General features: G+C 45.0%; 1 protein-coding gene across 1 annotated transcript; it reads right to left on the bottom strand.

The window, feature by feature from the left end:
* Positions 1–1,045: 1,045 nt before the first annotated feature.
* Positions 1,046–6,034, bottom strand: LOC134350798 (zinc finger protein 229-like). The gene is made up of 2 exons (XM_063056497.1): positions 5,989–6,034; positions 1,046–4,853 (listed from the first exon to the last, which is right to left on the bottom strand). The coding sequence occupies exon 2, from the start codon at positions 4,476–4,478 to the stop codon at positions 3,042–3,044; it is 1,437 nt and encodes a 478-aa protein (XP_062912567.1). The 5' UTR covers positions 4,479–4,853; positions 5,989–6,034; the 3' UTR covers positions 1,046–3,041.
* Between the last annotated feature and the right edge of the window lie 14,234 nt (positions 6,035–20,268).

Genomic DNA, 20,268 nt, shown 5'->3' with positions numbered 1-20,268 from the left:
TCCCTCACAAGACCCCTTCTTGCATGGTCACTCAGTTTTTGAGGATGGCCTGCTCTAAGCAGACTTATAGCTGTGCCATATTCTTTCCATTCCTTGATGACTGCCTTTATTGTACTCCAAGGGATATTCCATGGCTTAAAAATGTTATTTTATCCATCTCCCAACATGTGTTTTTCAATAACCGTGGAGTTGCTTGGGGTGTTCTTTTGTCTTCATGGTGTAGTTTTTGCCAGGATACTGACTCACCAGCAGTTAGACCTTTCAGATACAGGTGTATTTTTACTACAATCAACTGAAACACCTTGACTGCACACAGGTCTCCGAGAACAGATCTCCATTTAACTAATTATGTGACTTCTAAAACCAATTGGCTGCACCAGTGATGAATAGGTGTGTCATATTAAAGGGGGTGAATACTCATGCAATCAATTATTTTGTGTTTTATACAGTATTTGTAATTGATTTAGATCACTTTGCAGAGATCTGTTTTCACTTTGAGTCAAGAGAGTCTTTTTCTGTTGATCAGTGTCAAAAACAATTGGGTTGACCAGACTGCACATTTCTCAAAGGTTGTTTCCATGATTATAAACTGTGCACAGGAGGATCTAGTACATCGGGAGAGGAGAATGGAAAGGGAACTAAGAGACAAGGGGAAGAGTTTCTGTCAGGGCCTTGGCCCTTTCAGAGTTTCCAAAACTACTAGAAAACTGACCACAACCTCAAGTAGCTGAAACTAAACCAGAGCTCAAATGTAGTGAGACCCAGCATAACACAAAGGGGATAGGATTAGTGTTATGTAATCCTCTCACTGGGGCTCACGTACAGATCTGGCTCGTTAGCTGACTGCTAACTGCCACGCGACTCAGCATTGAGAAAGCCACCTTTCATAAACACACATCTGGGGTCCGTATGATTTGGGGTTCAACCAAACAGAAACATCAGGATGTTCCAATTAAAGGGACCTCAATTTAAACAGCGAATGCTGTGTAAATACTACCCATACACAGTTATCAGTAGCCCAGAAATGACTGATCGTACACCAGCATAAAATTATAAATAAAGTATATTTACCAAATTTTCAACTTTAACAAACAGCTACAGGAAAATAAAAATAAAAGGGCCCAGTCCGATGTGCACATAACATTGGAGCTCATACCGTAGTAGTCAGGAATGTATCTCTTTACTCATGCAATGGACCCATGGTCTGCATGAAAGCACCCGCCACACTCCGAATGCCCCTCAAAGACCACCTCGAACAAACTGGTTCTCAGAAGTATGAATGGGGGGAGAGGTCTGTGTCAGCACTGAGTGATTCAAGCTGGTTACTAGTTTGGTAACTGTATGAGGGCAAAGAGACAAAAGTTACCACTTTTCACTGCAGAAGTGGGCAATAGCTGGATGCTGGCTTGCATCGGAGCCAATAAGAAGATGACACAAGCCAGTAAGATTCTCTAAAGCCAACAAGATTGGAATTGCAAAATTAGAACTGGTAAGGTAAGTGCATAAAAATGAGCGGCTTTGAATGTGAGACAGCAATAACTCTGGTTAATAACCATCACAGGTATGTTTATGAGCAACCCCAAGTAGGACATGTGAAGACTGGATTGGGACAAAGAGGAAGGCCTTTCCCGGGTATTACCTTTTCTATTTGACGATTCACATGTTAGTTGAGCCAATAAAACTACTTATCAGTAAATAGATTCTCTCCACGCACAAATGGTTATTGTTTCTATGAGGTGACCCGTGTTAACAGAACTTTGAACTTTGAATAAATTATCACTATAGAAGAAAAAGTTAATCAATGGAAGGCCATGATCCTCTGTGGAAGACATCCCCACGATCTGAGCAGACCAGAGGTTAACAAGGAAGTGTCGAATGTCTGGCTCAAAGTGGAAGACCTCTTCCCAGAAACAGAGGAGTTCCTTGTGGAGATACAGGAACAGGTAGTTAACATAAAAATATTATCAGAAATACATAATTAAAGACCAACAAAGAGAAACCAGAAAAAAATCTAACACATTACAGGATCCTGCAGCAATTTCACTCAATCTGATTTCTGACACAAGCACAATCAAGTGGCAAATATAATTCACCAAAATACAAAACTCATAAAAGTTTAAAATACAAACTCATAAAAGACCTCATACCTTACTATAAATACAAACCTGATCCAGTTTTAGAGTCAGAAGCCTACAAATTATGCTATGACTGATCCATTATTACAGATAGGACAATCCATAATAACCAGCCATTTATAGAAACAGTGAAAATTACACAAAACGTTCAAATGGGCAGGAAATACGGAGGTTAAATATCAATGTCATTCTTACTTGGCCCAGAGATTTTATGTACGAGAACATGTCAGACATAACTGCAGTCAGCTCATCTTTTTCTTCAGTCTGCAGTCATAAAGGTAATTCAAGGGAGAACTCTTCACCACAGAATAGTGCCTGTTTAGAACCCATCATCATAGGGAGAGTGAGAGGTGAACAGCAGGGATGGATTTTAAAAGTCTGTCATAGTTTAGAAACAGCAGCAAGGGCCAGCTGGGCTGAGTTGACTCCCTTCTGTACAGTGGATGTGTTGTAGATTCACTCAGTACGGTCCCATTAATATGACTATCAGCAGCAGAAACTCCTCCCATGCCCAATGACCAGGGTGTGATGAACAGCAGCGATAATTGCAGAATTCAGCACGGTAGCGTAGTGGTTAGCACAACACTTTACAGTGCAGGCGACCTGGGTTCAATTCCCACCACTGACAGTAAGGAGTTTTGTACATTCTCGCTGTCAGCCACCTGGATTTCCTACAGGTGCTCTGGTTTCCTCCCACAGTTCAAAGATGTAACGGTTGGTAGGTTAATGGGTCGTTGTAAATTGTCCCATGATTAGGCAAGAGTTAAATCAGGGGATCGCTCAACAGTGTGGCTCGAAGGGCCGGAAAGGCATGTTCCTCACTGTATCTCAAAAAAATAAATGAGTAAGTCACTTTAGAAGTTGCATCTGGATTCAGCAACTGTGATGGTTAAATATCGAGCTCAACTAAACTTTATCGCCAGCGTGAACTCGCTGATGTACCTTCAGTTGAGATAACTGAGTGAATCCCTTCCCGCAATCGAAGCAGGTGAATGGCTTCTCCCCAGTGTGAACTCGCTGATGGACCTTCAGTTGAGATGACTGGGCGAATTCCTTCCCACAGTCTGAACACATGAATGGCCTCTCCCCAGTGTGAACTCGCTGATGTACCTTCAGGTCAGATGACTGAGCGAATCCCTTCCCACAGTCTAAGCAGGTGAATGGCCTCTCCCTCGAGTGAACTCGCTGATGTGTGTCCAGTTGAGATGACCGAGCAAATCCTTTCCCACACACAGAACAGGTAAATGGCCTCTCCCCAGTGTGGATTGACTGGTGTGTCTTGAGACTGGATGACCGAGTGAATCCCTTCCCACAGTTTGGGCAAGTGAATGGCCTCTCTCCAGTGTGAACTGACTGGTGCGCCAGTAGATGTGATGATTGAGTGAATCCCTTCCCACAGACTGAGCAGGTGAATGGCCTCTCCCCAGTGTGAACTGACTGGTGTGCCAGCAGGTGTGATGACTGAGTGAATCCCTTCCCACAGTCTAAGCAGATGAACGGCCTCTCCCCAGTGTGAACTGACTGGTGTATCTGCAGGTGGGATAACCGACTGAATCCCTTCCCACAGTATGAGCAGGTGAATGGCCTCTCTCCAGTGTGAACTGACTGGTGTGCCAGTAGGTGTGATGATTGAGTGAATCCCTTCCCACAGTCTGAACAGGTGAATGGCCTCTCCCCAGTGTGAACTGACTGGTGTATCTGCAGGTGGGATGACCGACTGAATCTCTTCCCACAGTCTGAACAAGTGAATGGCTTCTCCCCAGTGTGAACTCGCTGATGAACCTTCAGGTCAGATGACTGAGAGAATCCTTTCCCACAGTATGAGCAGGTGAACGGCCTCTCCCTAGTGTGACCTGACTGATGTATCTGTAGGTGGGACGAACGAGTAAATCCCTTCCCACACACAGAACAGGTGAATGGCCTCTCACCAGTGTGAACTCGCTGATGTACCTTCAGGTCAGATGACTGAGAGAATCCCTTCCCACAGTCTGAGCAGGTGAATGGCCTCTCCCCAGTGTGAACTCGCTGGTGTGTCTGTAGGCTGGATGACTGAGTGAATCCCTTCCCACACACAGAGCAGGTGAATGGCCTCTCTCCTGTGTGAATTCGCTGATGTCTCTTGAGATTGGATGAGTGAGTGAATCCCTTCCCACAGTTTAAGCAGGTGAACGGTCTCTCCCCTGTGTGAACTGACTGATGTGCCAGCAGGTCAGCAGACTGAGTGAATCCCTTCCCACAGTCTGAGCAGGAGAATGGCTTCTCTCCTGTGTGAACTCGTTGATGTACCTTCAGTTGAGATGACTGAGAGAATCCCTTCCCGCAATCTGAACAGGTGTGCAGCATCTCCCAAGTGTGAACTCATTGATGTGACAACAATGTCACAAGGTCATACTGAGTGAATCCCTTCCCACAGTCTGAGCAGGTGAATGGCCTCTCCCCAGTGTGAACTCACTGATATCTCTGCAGGTGGGATGAGTGTGTGAATTCTTTCCCACAGTTCTCTATGAATTCTCTGGCAATGTATCAAGTCCGAAGTCAGACAGAGAGAATCGCTTGCGCAATCAATGCAGCTGAAGTCATCTCAGACACAAAGGACATTACCAGCTGGGATGAGATATACTTATTGGTGTTACCAAGGAAATATCTAGACAGAGACAGCAACAGTGACGTGTTGTTATTTTTGGGATTCCTGTTCACAAATTCTTTGCTGTTTCCAACCTGTAAAAAGATTTACGAAAGACATCAAAGGGTGAAGGACAACATTTCAATTGAGATAATTTTAGTCTTTATGCTGAGCTCTGACATCACAATAGCAAAGCTCAACCTAAATTGGGAAAAAAAGTCATCTTCTAACTGGGCATCGGGACTGACCATTAATTTCTCTGACAGCCTTCTTGTCTGTATAAGAATGGACATTTCTACTCATTTTCAATCTGTGACTTGGCTCAGTTTGATTTTCTCTATTAGTATTATTCACAGCTCCCTCTGAGCTGTGGGACCAGACAGTAACTGACATGCTGTCACACAGAAAGGCTTTGCTGCTATATAATATTAATTTAAAGTGATGCACAGTTTTCAGGCTGTGTACAAATTTTCTGTGCAGACTGTACAACAGTTTTTTTTAAAAAAGATTAATTATTATTTCATGTTCTGGTCATGTCCCAAAGTGCTACAAAGAGTTGTGACCTCTCCCCACACCTCCCCACCCACACAGAGTGATTGATAATGATGAATTCAGCAATGCAATACCAATGAATATGAAAGAGAGGGCAGCAGTCTTTCTCATTGGAGTGTGGCACTTCAGTGATGGGAAAGTGCTAGATAAGCACACACAAAATGCTAGAAGAACTCAGTAGCCAGGCTGTATCTTTGGAAGAGTATGGTCGACTTTTCAGGCCGAGACCTTTCATCGTGAAGAGTGCTGATGAAAGGTCTCGGCCCGAAACGTCGACTGTACTCTTTACCATTGATGCTGCCTGGGTTGCTGAATTCCCCCAGCATTTTCTGTGTGCTGCTTGGATTCCCAGCATCTGCAGATGTTCTCTTGTTCGTGGACGGTAAAACAAAGGTGATTTTCTCAAGAACTAAAGCGTATAGAAGGATTCTGTGTTTTTTTCCCCCCCACAGAGTTCCTAATCCCTGGATTTGGATGGCTGGAGCTCGGCAGTGTCTGAGAGACCCGTCCGTTCCCATTCCCTCAGCAGAGATCTCCCCAGGCCCGGGTCTGAGAGAGATGGGAAAGACCGGGACTGTCCCGGAGTGCGGACGACGGTGTATTCGGAACTCAGAGCAATTGTCCCTCAGTCGGGGCGCGGACGCCGGTGATGGTGAAACTCCCAGACCCCGATCCTACCTGCGGCCGAGTCCCCAGAGCCCTTTGTCCGCTGAGCGCATGCGCGACATCCGGGAATCATCTGGTCATCGCGCCTGCGCATTTGATCACCTGGGCACCCCAGGCGAATTCCGAAGTGCGGAGATAATCAGCAGCTGCTTTAACACAGCAAACTCCCACAAACAATATATTCAATAGCAACAGGTATTCCGTGTGTCACAGTGCAATCCAATTCCAAATGCAGATATACACTAAAGCCCAACAGATACTGGGAATATGGAACAATACACCAAGTGCAGCAGGAACTTAGCTGCGCAGGCAGTATCTGAGCAGAAGAATAAACTCTCTCGGCATGGGGAGATGTCTTGGCCCAAAACGTCGACAGTTTATTCTTATCCATTGTTACTCCCTGACTCACTGAGTTCCTCGAGAATTTTACAGATATCACAAGATCACAAGTCAAAGGAGCAGAAGTAGGCTATTCGGCCCATCGAGTCTGCTCCGCAGCTCCCCCATGAGCTAAACTATTCACCCATCTAGTTCCAACTTCCGGCTTTTTCCCCATATCCTTGATACCTGTCAATCTCTTCCTTAAACACCCTCAATGACTGGGCCTCCACAGCTGTATGTGGCAACGAATTCCACAAATCCACGACCATCTGGCTAAAAAAAATTCTCCTCATCTCTGTTTTAACTGGGTACCCTCTAATTCTAAGACTATGGCCTCTTGTCCTGGACTCACCCATCAAGGGAAACAACCTTTCCACATCTACCCTGTCCAACCCTTTCAACATTTGAAACTTTTCTATGAGATCCCCTCTCATTCTTCTATACTCTAATGAATACAATCCAAGAGCCGACAGACGCTCCTCATATGTTAGCCCCTGCATTCCAGGAATCATCCTTGTAAATCTTCTCTGAACTCTCTCCAACATAAGTATATCCTTTCTAAGATAGGGGGCCCAAAACTGCACACAGTATTCCAAATGAGGTCTCACGAATGCTCCATAGAGCCCCATCAGCACCTCCTTACTCTTATACACTATTCCTCTTGAAATGAATGCCAACATAGCATTCGCTTTCCTTACCGCCAATCCAACTTGGTGGTTAACCTTTAGGGTATCCTGCACGAGGACCCCCAAGTCCCTTTGCACTTCCGATTTTTGAATTTTCTCCCCATCTAAATAATAATCTGCCCGATTATTTCTTCTTCCGAAATGTGCAACCGTACATTTGTCAACGTTGTATCTCATCTGCCATTTCTTTGCCCACTCTCCTAAACTGACTAAGTCTCTCTGCAACCTTTCCGTTTCTTCAACATTTCCTGCTCCTCCACCTATCTTGGTGTCATCCGCAAACTTGGCCACAAAACCATTTAATCCATGATCCAAATCATCGATATACATCGTAAAAAGAAGCGGCCCCAACACTGACCCCTGCGGAACACCACTAGTAACCAGCAACCAATCAGAATAGGATCCCTTTATTCCCACCCTTTGCTTTCTGCCTATCAGCCAGTGCTCCACCCATTTCAATATCTTTCCTATAATTCCATGGGCTCTCATCTAATTAAGCAGCCTCATATGCGGCACCTTATCGAAGGCCTTTTGAAAATCCAAATACACAACATTCACAGCCTCTCCCTTGTCAATCTTATTCGAGATTACCTCAAAAAATTCCAATAAGTATGCAAGGCAGAATCTTCTCTTCATGAAACCATGCTGGCTTCGGCCTATCTTGTCATGCACCTCGAGGTATTTCATAACCTCGTCCTTGAGGATTGACTCCAATATCTTTCCAACCACCGATGTCAGACTAATAGGTCTGTAATTTTCTTTTTGCTGCCTCCTTCCTTTCTTAAATAGCGGAACTACATTTGCGACCTTCCAGTCCTCTGGAACCATGCCAGAGTCTATTGATTCCTGGAAGATCATTTCCGATGCTTCCACAATCTCCAAAGCCACCTCCTTCAGAACCCTTGGGTGTACCTCATCCGGACCGGGAGACTTATCTATTCTTAGTCCACTTAGCTTCCCAAGCACTTTCTCTCTAGTTATCTTGACTGTACCTAATTCTATTCCCTGATACCTCTGGCTATCAGGTGTATTGCTCATGTCTTCCACTGTGAAGACTGATGCAAAATACTCATTCAGTTCCTCCGCCATCTCTTTGTTATCCATTATAATTTCTCCGGCATCATTTTCAATCGGTCCCATATCTACCCTTGTCACTCTTTTACTCTTCATATATTTAAAAAAACTCTTAGTATCCTTTTTTATGTTAATCGCCAACTTCCTTTCATAATTCATCTTTTCTTTCCTAATGACTTCCTTAGTTTCTTTCTGTAAGTTTTTAAAGGTCTTCCAGTCCTCATCTTTCCCACTATTTTTTGCTTCCTTGTACGCTGTTTCTTTTGCTTTTATTTTTGCCTTAACCTCTCTCGTTAGCCAAATTAGTGCCATTTTTCCATTCATGATTTTCTTTCTTCTTGGAATATATTTTTCCTGCATTTTCTTTATTTCTTGTAGGAATTTCATCCAATTCTGCTCTGCCATCCCTCCATTTAGTTTACTTTTCCAATTGACTTGGGCCAGTTCCTCTCTCATACCACTGTAATTTCCCCTTTTCCCCTGAAATATCGATACACTTGATACCAGCTTCTCCTTTTCAAAATTTGAAACTGAACTCAATCATATTATGATCACTACTTCCAAGAGGTTCCTTTACCTCCAGCTCCCTAATCGCCTCAGGTTTGTTACACAGCACCCAATCGAAAACAGCCGGTCCCCTGGTGGGCTTCTGGACAAGTTGCTCCAAAAAGCCATCCTGTAGACATTCTACAAACTCCCTCGCCTGAGATCCAGTACCTTCCCGACTTTCCCAATCCACATTCATATTAAAATCCCCCATAATTATCTTGACATTTTCCTTCTGACATGCTTTTTCTATTTCCAGCTGCAACTTGTAGTCCACATCCCAACTGCTGTTTGGAGGCCTGTATATAACTGCTATTCGTGTCTTTTTACCCTTGCCATTTCTTAATTCTACCCATAAGGATTCTACCTCTTCTGATCCTATGTCCCTTCTTTCTATTGATTTGATATCGTTACTTACCATCAGGGCCACGCCACCCCCTTTACCTACCTTCCTATCCTTCCTATACACTGTGTATCCTGGGATACTCAGCTCCCAATCGCATCCATCATTTAGCCGTGACTCGGTGATGGCCACAATGTCATATCTTTTAACCTGCAGCTGTGCGGCAAGGTCATCCACTTTATTTCTAACGCTGCGTGCATTTAAGTACAGAACATTTAGATCGGTACCTGTTGCCACTTGTGCTATATATCTATTTTGCAGCAAATTATCCTGTATATTCACCGGCCTGTCCTTCTTACCATCTTTACTGCACAGTATTTTTGACTTATTTCTATTTTCCTCTTCCTCGATCCTAACACCTTGGTTTCCTTCCCCTTGCCAACTTAGTTAAAACCCTCCCTAACAGCTATATTAAACAATCCCTCTAGGATATTAGTACCTTTTGAGTTCAGGTGTAATCCATCTTTTTTGTACAAGTCATACCTTCCCCAAAATAGATCCCAATGATTCAAGAATTTGAAACCCTGCCCCCTGCACCAGTTACTTAGCCACACATTCATAGAACCATAGAAACTACAGCACAGAAACAGGCCCTTTGGCCCTTCTTGGCTGTGCCGAACCATTTTCTGCCTAGTCCCACCGACCTGCACACGGACCATATCCCTCTGTACACCTCCCATCCATGTATCTGTCCAATTTATTCTTAAATGTTAAAAAAGAACCTGCATTTACCACCTCGTCTGGCAGCTCATTCCATACTCCCACCACTCTCTGTGTGAAGAAGCCCCCCCTAATGTTCCCTTTAAACTTTTCCCCCCTCACCCTTAACCCATGTCCTCTGGTTTTTTTCTCCCCTTGCCTCAGTGGAAAAAGCCTGCTTGCATTCACTCTATCTTTACCCATCATAATTTTATATACCTCTATCAAATCTCCCCTCATTCTTCTACGCTCCAGGGAATAAAGTCCTAACCTATTCAACCTTTCTCTGTAACTGAGTTTCTCAAGTCCCGGCAACATCCTTGTAAACCTTCTCTGCACTCTTTCAACCTTATTTATATCCTTCCTGTAATTTGATGACCAAAGCTGAACACAATACTCCAGATTCGGCCTCACCAATGCCTTATACAACCTCATCATAACATTCCAGCTCTTATACTCAATACTTCGATTAATAAAGGTCAATGTACCAACAGCTCTCTTTACGACCCTATCTACCTGTGATGACACTTTTAGGGAATTTTGTATCTGTATTCCCAGATCCCTCTGTTCCACTGCACTCCTCAGTGCCTTACCATTAACCCTGTATGTTCTACGTTGGTTTGTCCTTCCAACGTGCAATACCTCACACTTGTCAGTATTAAACTCCATCTGCCATTTTTCAGCCCATTTTTCCAGATGGTCCAAGTATCTCTGCAGGCTCTGAAAACCTTCCTCACTGTCTACTACATCTCCAATCTTTGTATCATCAGCAAACTTGCTGATCCAATTTACCACATTATCATCCAGATCATTGATATAGATGACAAATAACAATGGACCCAGCACTGATCCCTGTGGCACACCACTAGTCACAGGCCTCCACTCAGAGAAGCAATTCTCTACCACCACTCTCTGGGTTCTTCCATCGAGCCAATGTCTAATCCAATTTACCACCTCTCCATGTATACCTAGCGACTGAATTTTCCTAACTAACCTCCCATGCGAGACCTTGTCAAAGGCCTTACTGAAGTCCATGTAGACAATATCCACTGCCTTCCCTTCATCCACTTTCCTGGTAACCTCCTCGAAAAACTCCAACAGACTGGTCAAACATGACCTACCACGCACAAAGCCATGTTGACTCTCCCTAATAAGCCCCTGTCTATCCAAATGCTTGTAGATTCTGTCTCTTAGTACTCCCTCCAATAACTTACCTACTTCTGACGTTAAACTCACCGGCCTATAATTTCCCGGATTACTTTTCTATCCTTTTTTAAACAACAGAACAACATGAGCCACTCTCCAATCCTCCGGCACTTCACCCGTAGACAGCGACATTTTAAATATTTCTGCTAGGGCCCCCGCAATTTCAACACTAGTCTCCTTCAAGGTCCGAGGGAACACTCTGTCAGGTCCCGGGGATTTATCCACTTTAATTTTCCTCAAGACAGCAAGCACCTCCTCCTTTTCAATCTGTACAGTTTCCATGGTCTCACTACTTGATTCCCTCAATTCCATAGATTTCATGCCAGCTTCCTTAGCAAATACAGACGCAAAAAACCTATTTAAGATCTCCCCCGTTTCCTTTGGTTCCGCACTTAGCCTACCACTGATCTTCAAGAGGACCAATTTTATCCCTTACAATCCTTTTGCTCTTAATATACTTGTAAAAGCTCTTTGGATTATCCTTCAATTTGACTGCCAAGGCAACCTCATGTCTTCTTTTAGCCCTCCTGATTTCTTTCTTAAGTATTTTCTTGCACTTCTTATACTCCTCAAGCACCTGATTTACCCCCTGTTTCCTATACATTTCATACAACTCCCTCTTCTTCTTTATCAGAGTTGCAATATCCCTTGAGAACCAAGGTTCCTTATTCCTATTCAATTTGCCTTTAATCCTGACAGGAACATACAAACTCTGCACTCTCAAAATTTCCCCTTTGAAGGCTTCCCACCTACCAATCACATCTTTGCCAGAGAACAACCTGTCCCAATCCACGCTTTTTAGATCCTTTCTCATTTCTTCAAATTTGGCCTTCTTCCATTTCAGAACCTCAACCCTAGGACCAGATCTATCCTTGTCCATGATCAAATTGAAACTAATGGTGTTATGATCACTGGAACCAAAGTGCTCCCCTACACAGACTTCTGTCACTTGCCCTAATTCGTTACCTAAAAGGAGATCCAATATTGCATCCCCTCTAGTTGGTCCCTCTATATATTGATTTAGAAAACTTTCCTGAACACATTTTACAAACTCTAAACCATCTAGACCGCTAACAGTCTGGGAGTCCCAATCAATGTATGGAAAATTAAAATCCCCTACCACCACAACTTTATGTTTCCTGAAGTTGCCTGCTATCTCTCTGCAGATTTGCTCTTCCAAGTCTTGTTGACTATTGGGTGGTCTGTAATACAATCCCACTAATGTGGCCATATCTTTCCTGTTTCTCAGCTCCACCCATAAGGACTCAGTAGACAAGCCCTCTAATCTGTCCTGCCTGAGCACTGCTGTAATATTTTCCCTAACAAGCAATGCTACTCCCCCACCTTTCATTCCTCTGCCTCGATCACATCTGAAACATCGGAACCCTGGAATATTAAGCTGCCAGTCCTGCCCCTCCTGTAGCCAAGTTTCACTAATTGCTACAACATCATAATTCCACGTGTCAATCCGCGCCCTCAACTCATCTGCCTTCCCCACAATATTCCTAGCATTGAAATATATACACCTCAGAAGATTTTTACCACCACTCACAACCTTTCTATCAGCGGATTTGCTTAAACTTTCAACATCATTTATTTTCACCCCAGCCACACTGTCAGCTCTGGCACTCTGGTTCCCATCCCCCTGCCAATCTAGTTTAAAGCCTCCCCAATAGCACCAACAAACCACCCTGAAAGGATATTGGTCCCCCTGTAGTTCAAGTGTAACCCGTCTCTCTTGTACAGGTCCCACCTGCCCCAGAAGAGGTCCCAATGATCCTGAAATCTGAAACCCTGCCCCCTACACCAGTTCCTCAGCCACTTGTTCCTCCTCCAGAGCATCCTATTCCTACCCTCACTGGCACCTAGCACAGGTAGCAATCCTGAGATTACCACCCTCGAGGTCCTGCTTTTCAACTTCCTACCAAACTCTCTATACTCACTCTCCAGGACCTCTTCACTCTTCCTTGCTATGTCATTGGTACCGATGTGCACCTCGACACCTGGCTGATCACCCTTCCACTTCAGAATGTCATGCAATCGATCAGAGACATCCTTGACCCTGGCACCTGGGAGGCAACAAACCATCCTGGATTCTCTGTCACGACCACAGAACCTCCTATCTGCACCTCTAACTATCGAGTCCCCTATCACTACCGCTCTCCTCTTTTTCCACCCTCCCTTCTGCACTGCAGAGCCAGACTCAGTGCCAGAGATCCGGCTACTGCAGCTTGTCCCAGGTAAGTCATCCCCCGCAACAGTATCCAATGCGGTATACTTGTTGTTGAGGGGAATGGCCACAGGGGAACCCTGCTCTGCCTGCCCTTTCCTCTTCCCTTAATTTTGCTATTCTTACCATCATTAGCGTGCAGCTCAGGCAGCAATCCTGATATTATTACTCTGAAGGTTCGGCTTTTCAATTTTCTTCCTAGCTCCCAGTAATCTTTCTTCAGGACCTCCTCTCTTTTTCTGTCTATGTCATTGGTACCAACATGTACCAAGACCTGGCTGCTTGCCCTCTCTCCTCAGAATACTCTGGACTCGATCTGAGACATCCCGTACCTTGGCACCAGGCAGGCAACACACCATCCGGGTATCCTTGTCTGGCTCGCAGAATCTCTTGTCTGTCCCCCTTACGATGGAGTCCCCTATAACTACCGCATTTCTTCTTGCTCTCTTGATTTTGGCACTGGGCAGAATGCCAGAGTCTCGTTCACTGTGGTCCTCCTCTGTCAGGTCTGCCTCTTCAACAGAATCCAAAACGATATATCGATTTCTGAGGGGGACTGTAACAGGGGTGCTATCCACTACCCCTCTATAGGTAGTATCTATCACCTCCTCACTTTCCCTAATTAGCAAAAGGTCATCTATTTACATCTCCAGCACCTTAACATGATCCTTCAGAAGCCTCATCTCAGTGCACCTGGTGCAGATGTAATCCTTGGGGAGGTTGGGAGTCTCCCAGGGTCCCTACATCTGGCACTCCAAGCACAACACTAATCCCAGATGCATACCTCTAATGCTACTGTTTGTACCAAATACCAAAAAACTGTAACTTACTCCGTTACTATGAGACTCAACGGTCGCAGGAAGCCTCTTCCCGTCTCCGTCGATATAACCAACATCTTTCCAGTTAATCAGTTTCCACATGTTTCTGATCTTTCATTTGTAGCCACATCCTCCTAGTCTGACTCCCTGCTCCTCCTCCTCCCCGTAAACTCTAAGCTCCACTACTTTCTGGATCCCCAAAGTCCTGTCTGGTGCAGCCCCCTCCACCTCCCATTGGTTTCTGGCTCTGCTCCATTGAAGATTTGCCCACCGTTCTGCTCTCATACTTTAGAAGAGAGTGGTGTGTTCAACAACCAAGCTGTGTGAGGCACAGTTCTTTGAAATCAGTGAAAATTACCCATAACGTTGAAAGGGTGGGTGGGGGGAGAGGAGTTTAACCACACACAACATTCTTCTTTGGTCCATAACCCTGAGGAAAAAGGAGCGTCTGGGGCAAAACTACAGTGAGCTCACAGCATTATTCAGTCCGGAGAAAATCATGCAGGAAATACAAGGGAATCCTCTTCCCTCACAGGGTGGTGACCAGTTGCACCCTGTCATCACAGGGAGTGTGAGAGGTGAACAGCAGGGATGGATGTAAAAGGACTGATATGGAACAGAAACACAGGCAGGGACCAGTTGGACTAAGTGGCCTCTCTACTGTACATTGGGCCTGTGCCAGGGACAGTGAAAACCTGAGACAGAGTTTAAAATAGAGCTGATTTATTTGTCACTGATCCAGAATATTAAACTTCAGTCCTATTAAAGGCGAACATCAGCAGAGAAACTCCTCCCATGCCCAGTGACCACGGTGCAAAATTGGGTGTGATGAGAATGCAGAATATCCTCATAATCTGGCATTAACAATCAGTCGTGAGCTTGTAACTGGATTCAGTCACCATGAAGGTTAAAATTTTAACGTACAATTTAGTTGAACTTTCTCCCTGATAGGAAGTTGCTGGTGTTTCAGCAAATGTGATGATTGAATAAATTTCTTTGCTCACTCAGGACAGAAGAGTGGCCTCTACCTATTGTGAACTCACTGGAGCATCACAATGTGGGTTAGTAGAATGAATCTTTTCCCACACATGGAACAGGTGAATGTTCTCTCCCCAGTGTGAACTTGCTGGTATGATTGTGTGAATCCCTTCCAAACTGAGAGCCAGTGAATGATACCTCACTGCTTTCAACTCTCTGGGAATTTACCATCTCAGATCACGGACATGTACAAGTATTTGGGTTCTCCATGCTACGATTGGTGTGCTGTCTTCCAAACATCTCCTTCTCCACATTTAGGGATTGGTGGCATTCAAATGCTGGTGAACAGACAGACACAGCAGAACTGACATGTTAGCAACAGGAATTCTGCAGATGCTGGAAATTCAAGCAACATACATCAAAGTTGCTGGTGAACGCAGCAGGCCAGGCAGCATCTATAGGAAGAAGCGCAGTCGACGTTTCAGGCTGAGACCCTTCGTCAGGACTGACGAAGGGTCTCGGCCAGAACTGACATGTTGTTGTGTTTGAGATTCCCATACACAAATCACTTGCCTTTTATACCCTGTTACAGCGAGGTTCATCACAGTTTGGAGGAACAACACCTCGTCTTCTAGCTGTACACAATTCAGGCATCTGGATGCAACCTCAAATCCTCCATCTTCCTCTCTGTGTTAGAATGGGCTACTTCTGCCCTTCATCAACCTCTGATTTGGCTCAGTTTGTCTCTCTCCATTAATGTAGCCTCACATTCTGGGACTGTCCCACAGACTTACGAAGAACACATTGTATTTACACAGCTGTTTCTGGAGACTTTCTGATTATTGTGACCCTCCTGACATTTGATGGTGGTAAACTCCGAGTCAGCAATGCCATTGGCCCTCAAGAGTAGGTGACGATGCTTTCTCATTGGAGATTGACTCTGTGTGGTGTGAATGCCACTGGCCACTTGTTACTCAGTACATTGTTATGTACCCAGAGAAAACAGAAAACAAACGTGGTCTCAGTGGCAGACAGTCAGAACCACAGGATGTTGAACAAAGTGATTTCCTAAATGAGAAAAGGTGACACAATGATTTTGTCGACTGTCCATTCCTCTCCAGAGACGCTTCCTGACTCGATGAGTTCCCCGGTGTTTTGTGAGTGACTGGAATAAGTGGGTTGATTTCACTGGAAGGAGATAACTTTTGGAATACCCTAGGGATCGGCTCTTGGCCACAGTTGTTGACCATGAGGAGGGAACAAGATGTGAGATGTCCAAGTCTGCTGATGACACAGAGACAGTGGAAGGAAATCTGATGATGACATTGTGATTCTGCATCAAGTGGTTCAGACAGCAGACGGCACTTTGGCCTTTACTGCACAGGGAGTGGAGTTTAGGAACAGGGTGGTGTAGTTCCCGTTGTACTCGTTGTTGGTGAGGACACATCTGGAATTCTGTGCAACACACAGAAAGTGCTAGAGGAACTCAACAGGCCAGGCAGCATCAATGGAAAAAAGTACAGTTGACATTTCAGGCCGAGACCCTTCAGCAGGACTGCAGACAAAAAGCTGAGGAGCAGATTTAAAAGGTGGGGGGAGGGAAGGGAGAAACTCAAGATGAGAGGTGAAACCTGAAGGGGGAGGGATGAAGTAAAGAGCTGGGAAGTTGATTGGTGAAAGAGATACAGGGCTGGAGAAGGGGAAGTCTGATAGGAGGGGTCTGAAGGCCATGGAAGAAAGAAGAGGAGAGAGGAGCACCAGAGGGAGGCGATGGGTAGGCAAGGAGATAAGGTGAGAGGGGGTAAAGGGGATGGTGAATGGTGAAGGAGAGGGATGGGGAGCATTACCAGAAGTTTAAGAAATGGATGTTCATGCTTTCAGTTTGGAGGTTACCCATACGGAATATAAGGCGTTCTTCCTCCAGCTTGAGTGTGGCCTCATTGCGACAGTAGAGGAGGCCATGGATGGACATGTCAGAACGTGAATGAGAAGTGGAACTAAAATGTGAACTGTTTGAACTAATTCTTGCTGTGGTATAACCTAATCAGAGCAATTGAACTTAGACACAAGGAGTTTTTGCTATGGACCTGCTAAACTTGAGATAATTCTCAGATAATCTGTGTACCGTGTACAATGGAAAGTCTGCAGAAGTAATCTCACTATCTCGGTCTAGTGTCCAGGTGACCTGTTGGACTGGTTTGAACCAGAATCAAAAGGATCGAAAGAAGTCACCAGAGGTATGAAGCTGTGTAGCCTTTGGACTACATCCAATGGGAAAGTGTTATGGGTCAGTCAGATAACTCGTCACCAGTAACATTGCAATACAACATTTGAACAGGTAAGGAATGAGTATAAAAGCAGAGATTTTCAGATACAAGGTAGTGATAACTTCAGAGAAGAACCCCCATGCCAGGAATTTGGGGAAGAGTGATTGATCATCTAGCCAATGGAAGATCCCCTATTTTGGTGTTATAAATTGGAAAAAAATGGTCTAAGTGAGTATTGGTACAAAGGGAACAATAGAATTCATGTTCTAAGTGTTGACTCTGGGTCAACATTGTTATGTTGCTTTTTGCGCAGAGACAATTAGTATGAGCTTTGATTAATTAAGAGTTACATAATGAATTTCCTAACCTAGTTTTGTTGATAAATGGTCAACATATTTTGGCATCCTGGGGTGCACTTGGAAAGAATACACATATTCCACTCTCCCCTCCTACCCCTCCTCACAGTCCCCCACCCTGCTCTCATGACTATACCCCTTCCCCACACGAAACCACCACGGTGGGCTTCACAGCTGAACAGGTGAGAAGACAGCTGAAACGTCTCAACCCAAGCAAGGCGGCAGGACCGGATGGTGTCAGTACCAGGGTGCTCAAAGCCTGTGCCCCTCAGCTATGTGGAGTACTTCACATGTATTCAACCTGAGTCTGAGGCTCCGGAGGGTTCTTGTACTGTGGAAGACGTCCTGCCTCGTCCCTGTGCCGAAGACGCCATGCCCCAGCGGCCTCAATGACTACAGACTGGTGGCATTGACCTCCCACATCATGAAGACCCTGGAGAGACTTGTTCTGGAGCTGCTCCACACTAGATCCCCTCCAGTTCGCCTACCAGCCCCAACTAGGAGTTGAGGAAGCCATCGTCTACCTGCTGAACCGTGTCTATGCCCATCTGGACAAGCCAGCGAGCACTGTGAGGGTCATGTTTTTTGACTTCTCCAGTGCATTCAACACCATCTGACCTGCTCTGCTGGGGCAGAAGCTGACAGCGATGCAGGTGGATGCTTCCCTGGTATCATGGATTCTTGATTACCTGACTGGCAGACTACAGTACGTGTGCTTGCAACACTGTGTGTCCGACAGAGTGATCAGCAGCACTGGGGCTCCACAGGGGACTGTCTTGTCTCCCTTTCTCTTCACCATTTACACCTCGGACTTCAACTACTGCACAGAGTCTTGTCATCTTCAGAAGTTTTCGGATGACTCTGCCATAGTTGGATGCATCAGCAAGGGAGATGAGGCTGAGTATAGGGCTACGATAGGAAACTTTGTCACATGGTGTGAGCAGAATCATCTGCAGCTTAATGTGAAAAAGACTAAGGAGCTGGCGGTAGACCTGAGGAGAGCTAAGGTACCGGTGACCCCTGTTTCCATCCAGGGGGTCAGTGTGGACATGGTGGAGGATTACGAATACCTGGGGATATGAATTGACAATAAACTGGACTGGTCAAAGAACACTGAGGCTGTCTACAAGAAGGGTCAGAATCATCTCTATTTCCTGAGGAAACTGAGGTCCTTTAACATCTGCCAGACGATGCTGAGGATATTCTACGAGTCTGTGGTGGCCAGTGCTATCATGTTTGCTGTTGTGTGCTGGGGCAGCAAGCTTAGGGTAGCAGACACCAACAGAATCAACAAACTCATTTGTAAGGCCAGTGATGTTGTGGGGATGGAACTGGACTCTCTCACGGTGGTGTCTGAAAAGAGGATGCTGTCCAAGTTGCATGCCATCTTGGTCAATGTCTCCCATCCACTACATAATGTACTGGGTGGGCACAGGAGTACATTCAGCCAGAGACTCATTCCACCGAGATGCAGCACAGAGCATCATAGGAAGTCATTCCTGCCTGTGGCCATCAAACTTTACAACTCCTCCCTTGGAGGGTCGGACACCCTGAGCCAATAGGCTGGTCCTGGACTTATTTCATAATTTACTGGCATAATTTACACATTATTATTTAACTATTTATGGTTCTATTACTATTTATTATTTATGGTGCAACTGTAACGAAAACCAATTTCCCCCGGGATCAATAAAGTATGACTATGACTATGAAAGAATAGAGGTGTGGGACCCTAGTTTCGAGCTGAACCATTCACTAAATTGGGATATTAAAATGGGAAAAGGAGAACCCAGAGTGTTTGGAGGATTGGAGAAAGTGCTTTCTTAGTTATATATTAAGAAAGCAGCCTGATTATGAGGAGTGGATAGGAAACATTGAGAGTGGAGGGTCAGGAACCCTGGGGGATGCATTGTGGAAAGCAGTTAGTAAAAAGAAATCAAGTAAATTCCAAGAGAATGAAAAAGCTGCTATAATGGGATGTATGCAGGAAAATCTAATTGAAGTGAAGAGAAAAAAACAGAAACTGTATAAGTGTAGGGAACTGTTAGAGTGAGAGAGGTGAAAGAAAATAAAATTCTGAGGGAGCATTTTCAGGTGAATTTGATACACGTGAGTCAGTTTCAGACTCAGTGTGAATGTGTGACAAGAGAAAAGGATAAAAATGAAGAGGAGTATGAAAGGTGAATACAGAAGTAGAGAAATGAAAAAGTCTGTCAGGATTTACGGACTGCTATGTACTTCGGGCAGAAATCAGCAGCTGAGAGGAAAGGCAGTACTGATCACACCATGTTGAAAACAAATTGAAATACTGTAAAGTCCACTCAGAGATCAGAGAGGAGAGATATGTGCATTTGATGCAAGGGCTGACAATGACGGTGATGTAGACTGGGGTGATTTAACGTATGAGGTGACACAGTTTAATAGTGAGGATGATTGGGGATGTGGGCCACCTCCACATGGATTTTTCCAAAAGGGAGTGGAACTTAATGTCCTCTGCCCCACTGCCGCCCATGGTAATGGGGAGATTTCAGGAGACACCAGAGCAGGGGAATCAGTTGTGACATAGTATTCTACCCCAGCTCGAACCCTACCCTGGGGGATCAGTTGTGACGTAGTATTCTACTCCAGCTCGACACACAGCTCGAACC

The sequence above is a fragment of the Mobula hypostoma genome, chromosome 8, assembly GCF_963921235.1.
Source record: "Mobula hypostoma chromosome 8, sMobHyp1.1, whole genome shotgun sequence".
Taxonomy (NCBI): Eukaryota; Metazoa; Chordata; class Chondrichthyes; order Myliobatiformes; family Myliobatidae; genus Mobula; species Mobula hypostoma.
Note: the sequence above shows the minus strand (reverse complement) of the source record. Positions and strands in the feature narration are given on the sequence as shown.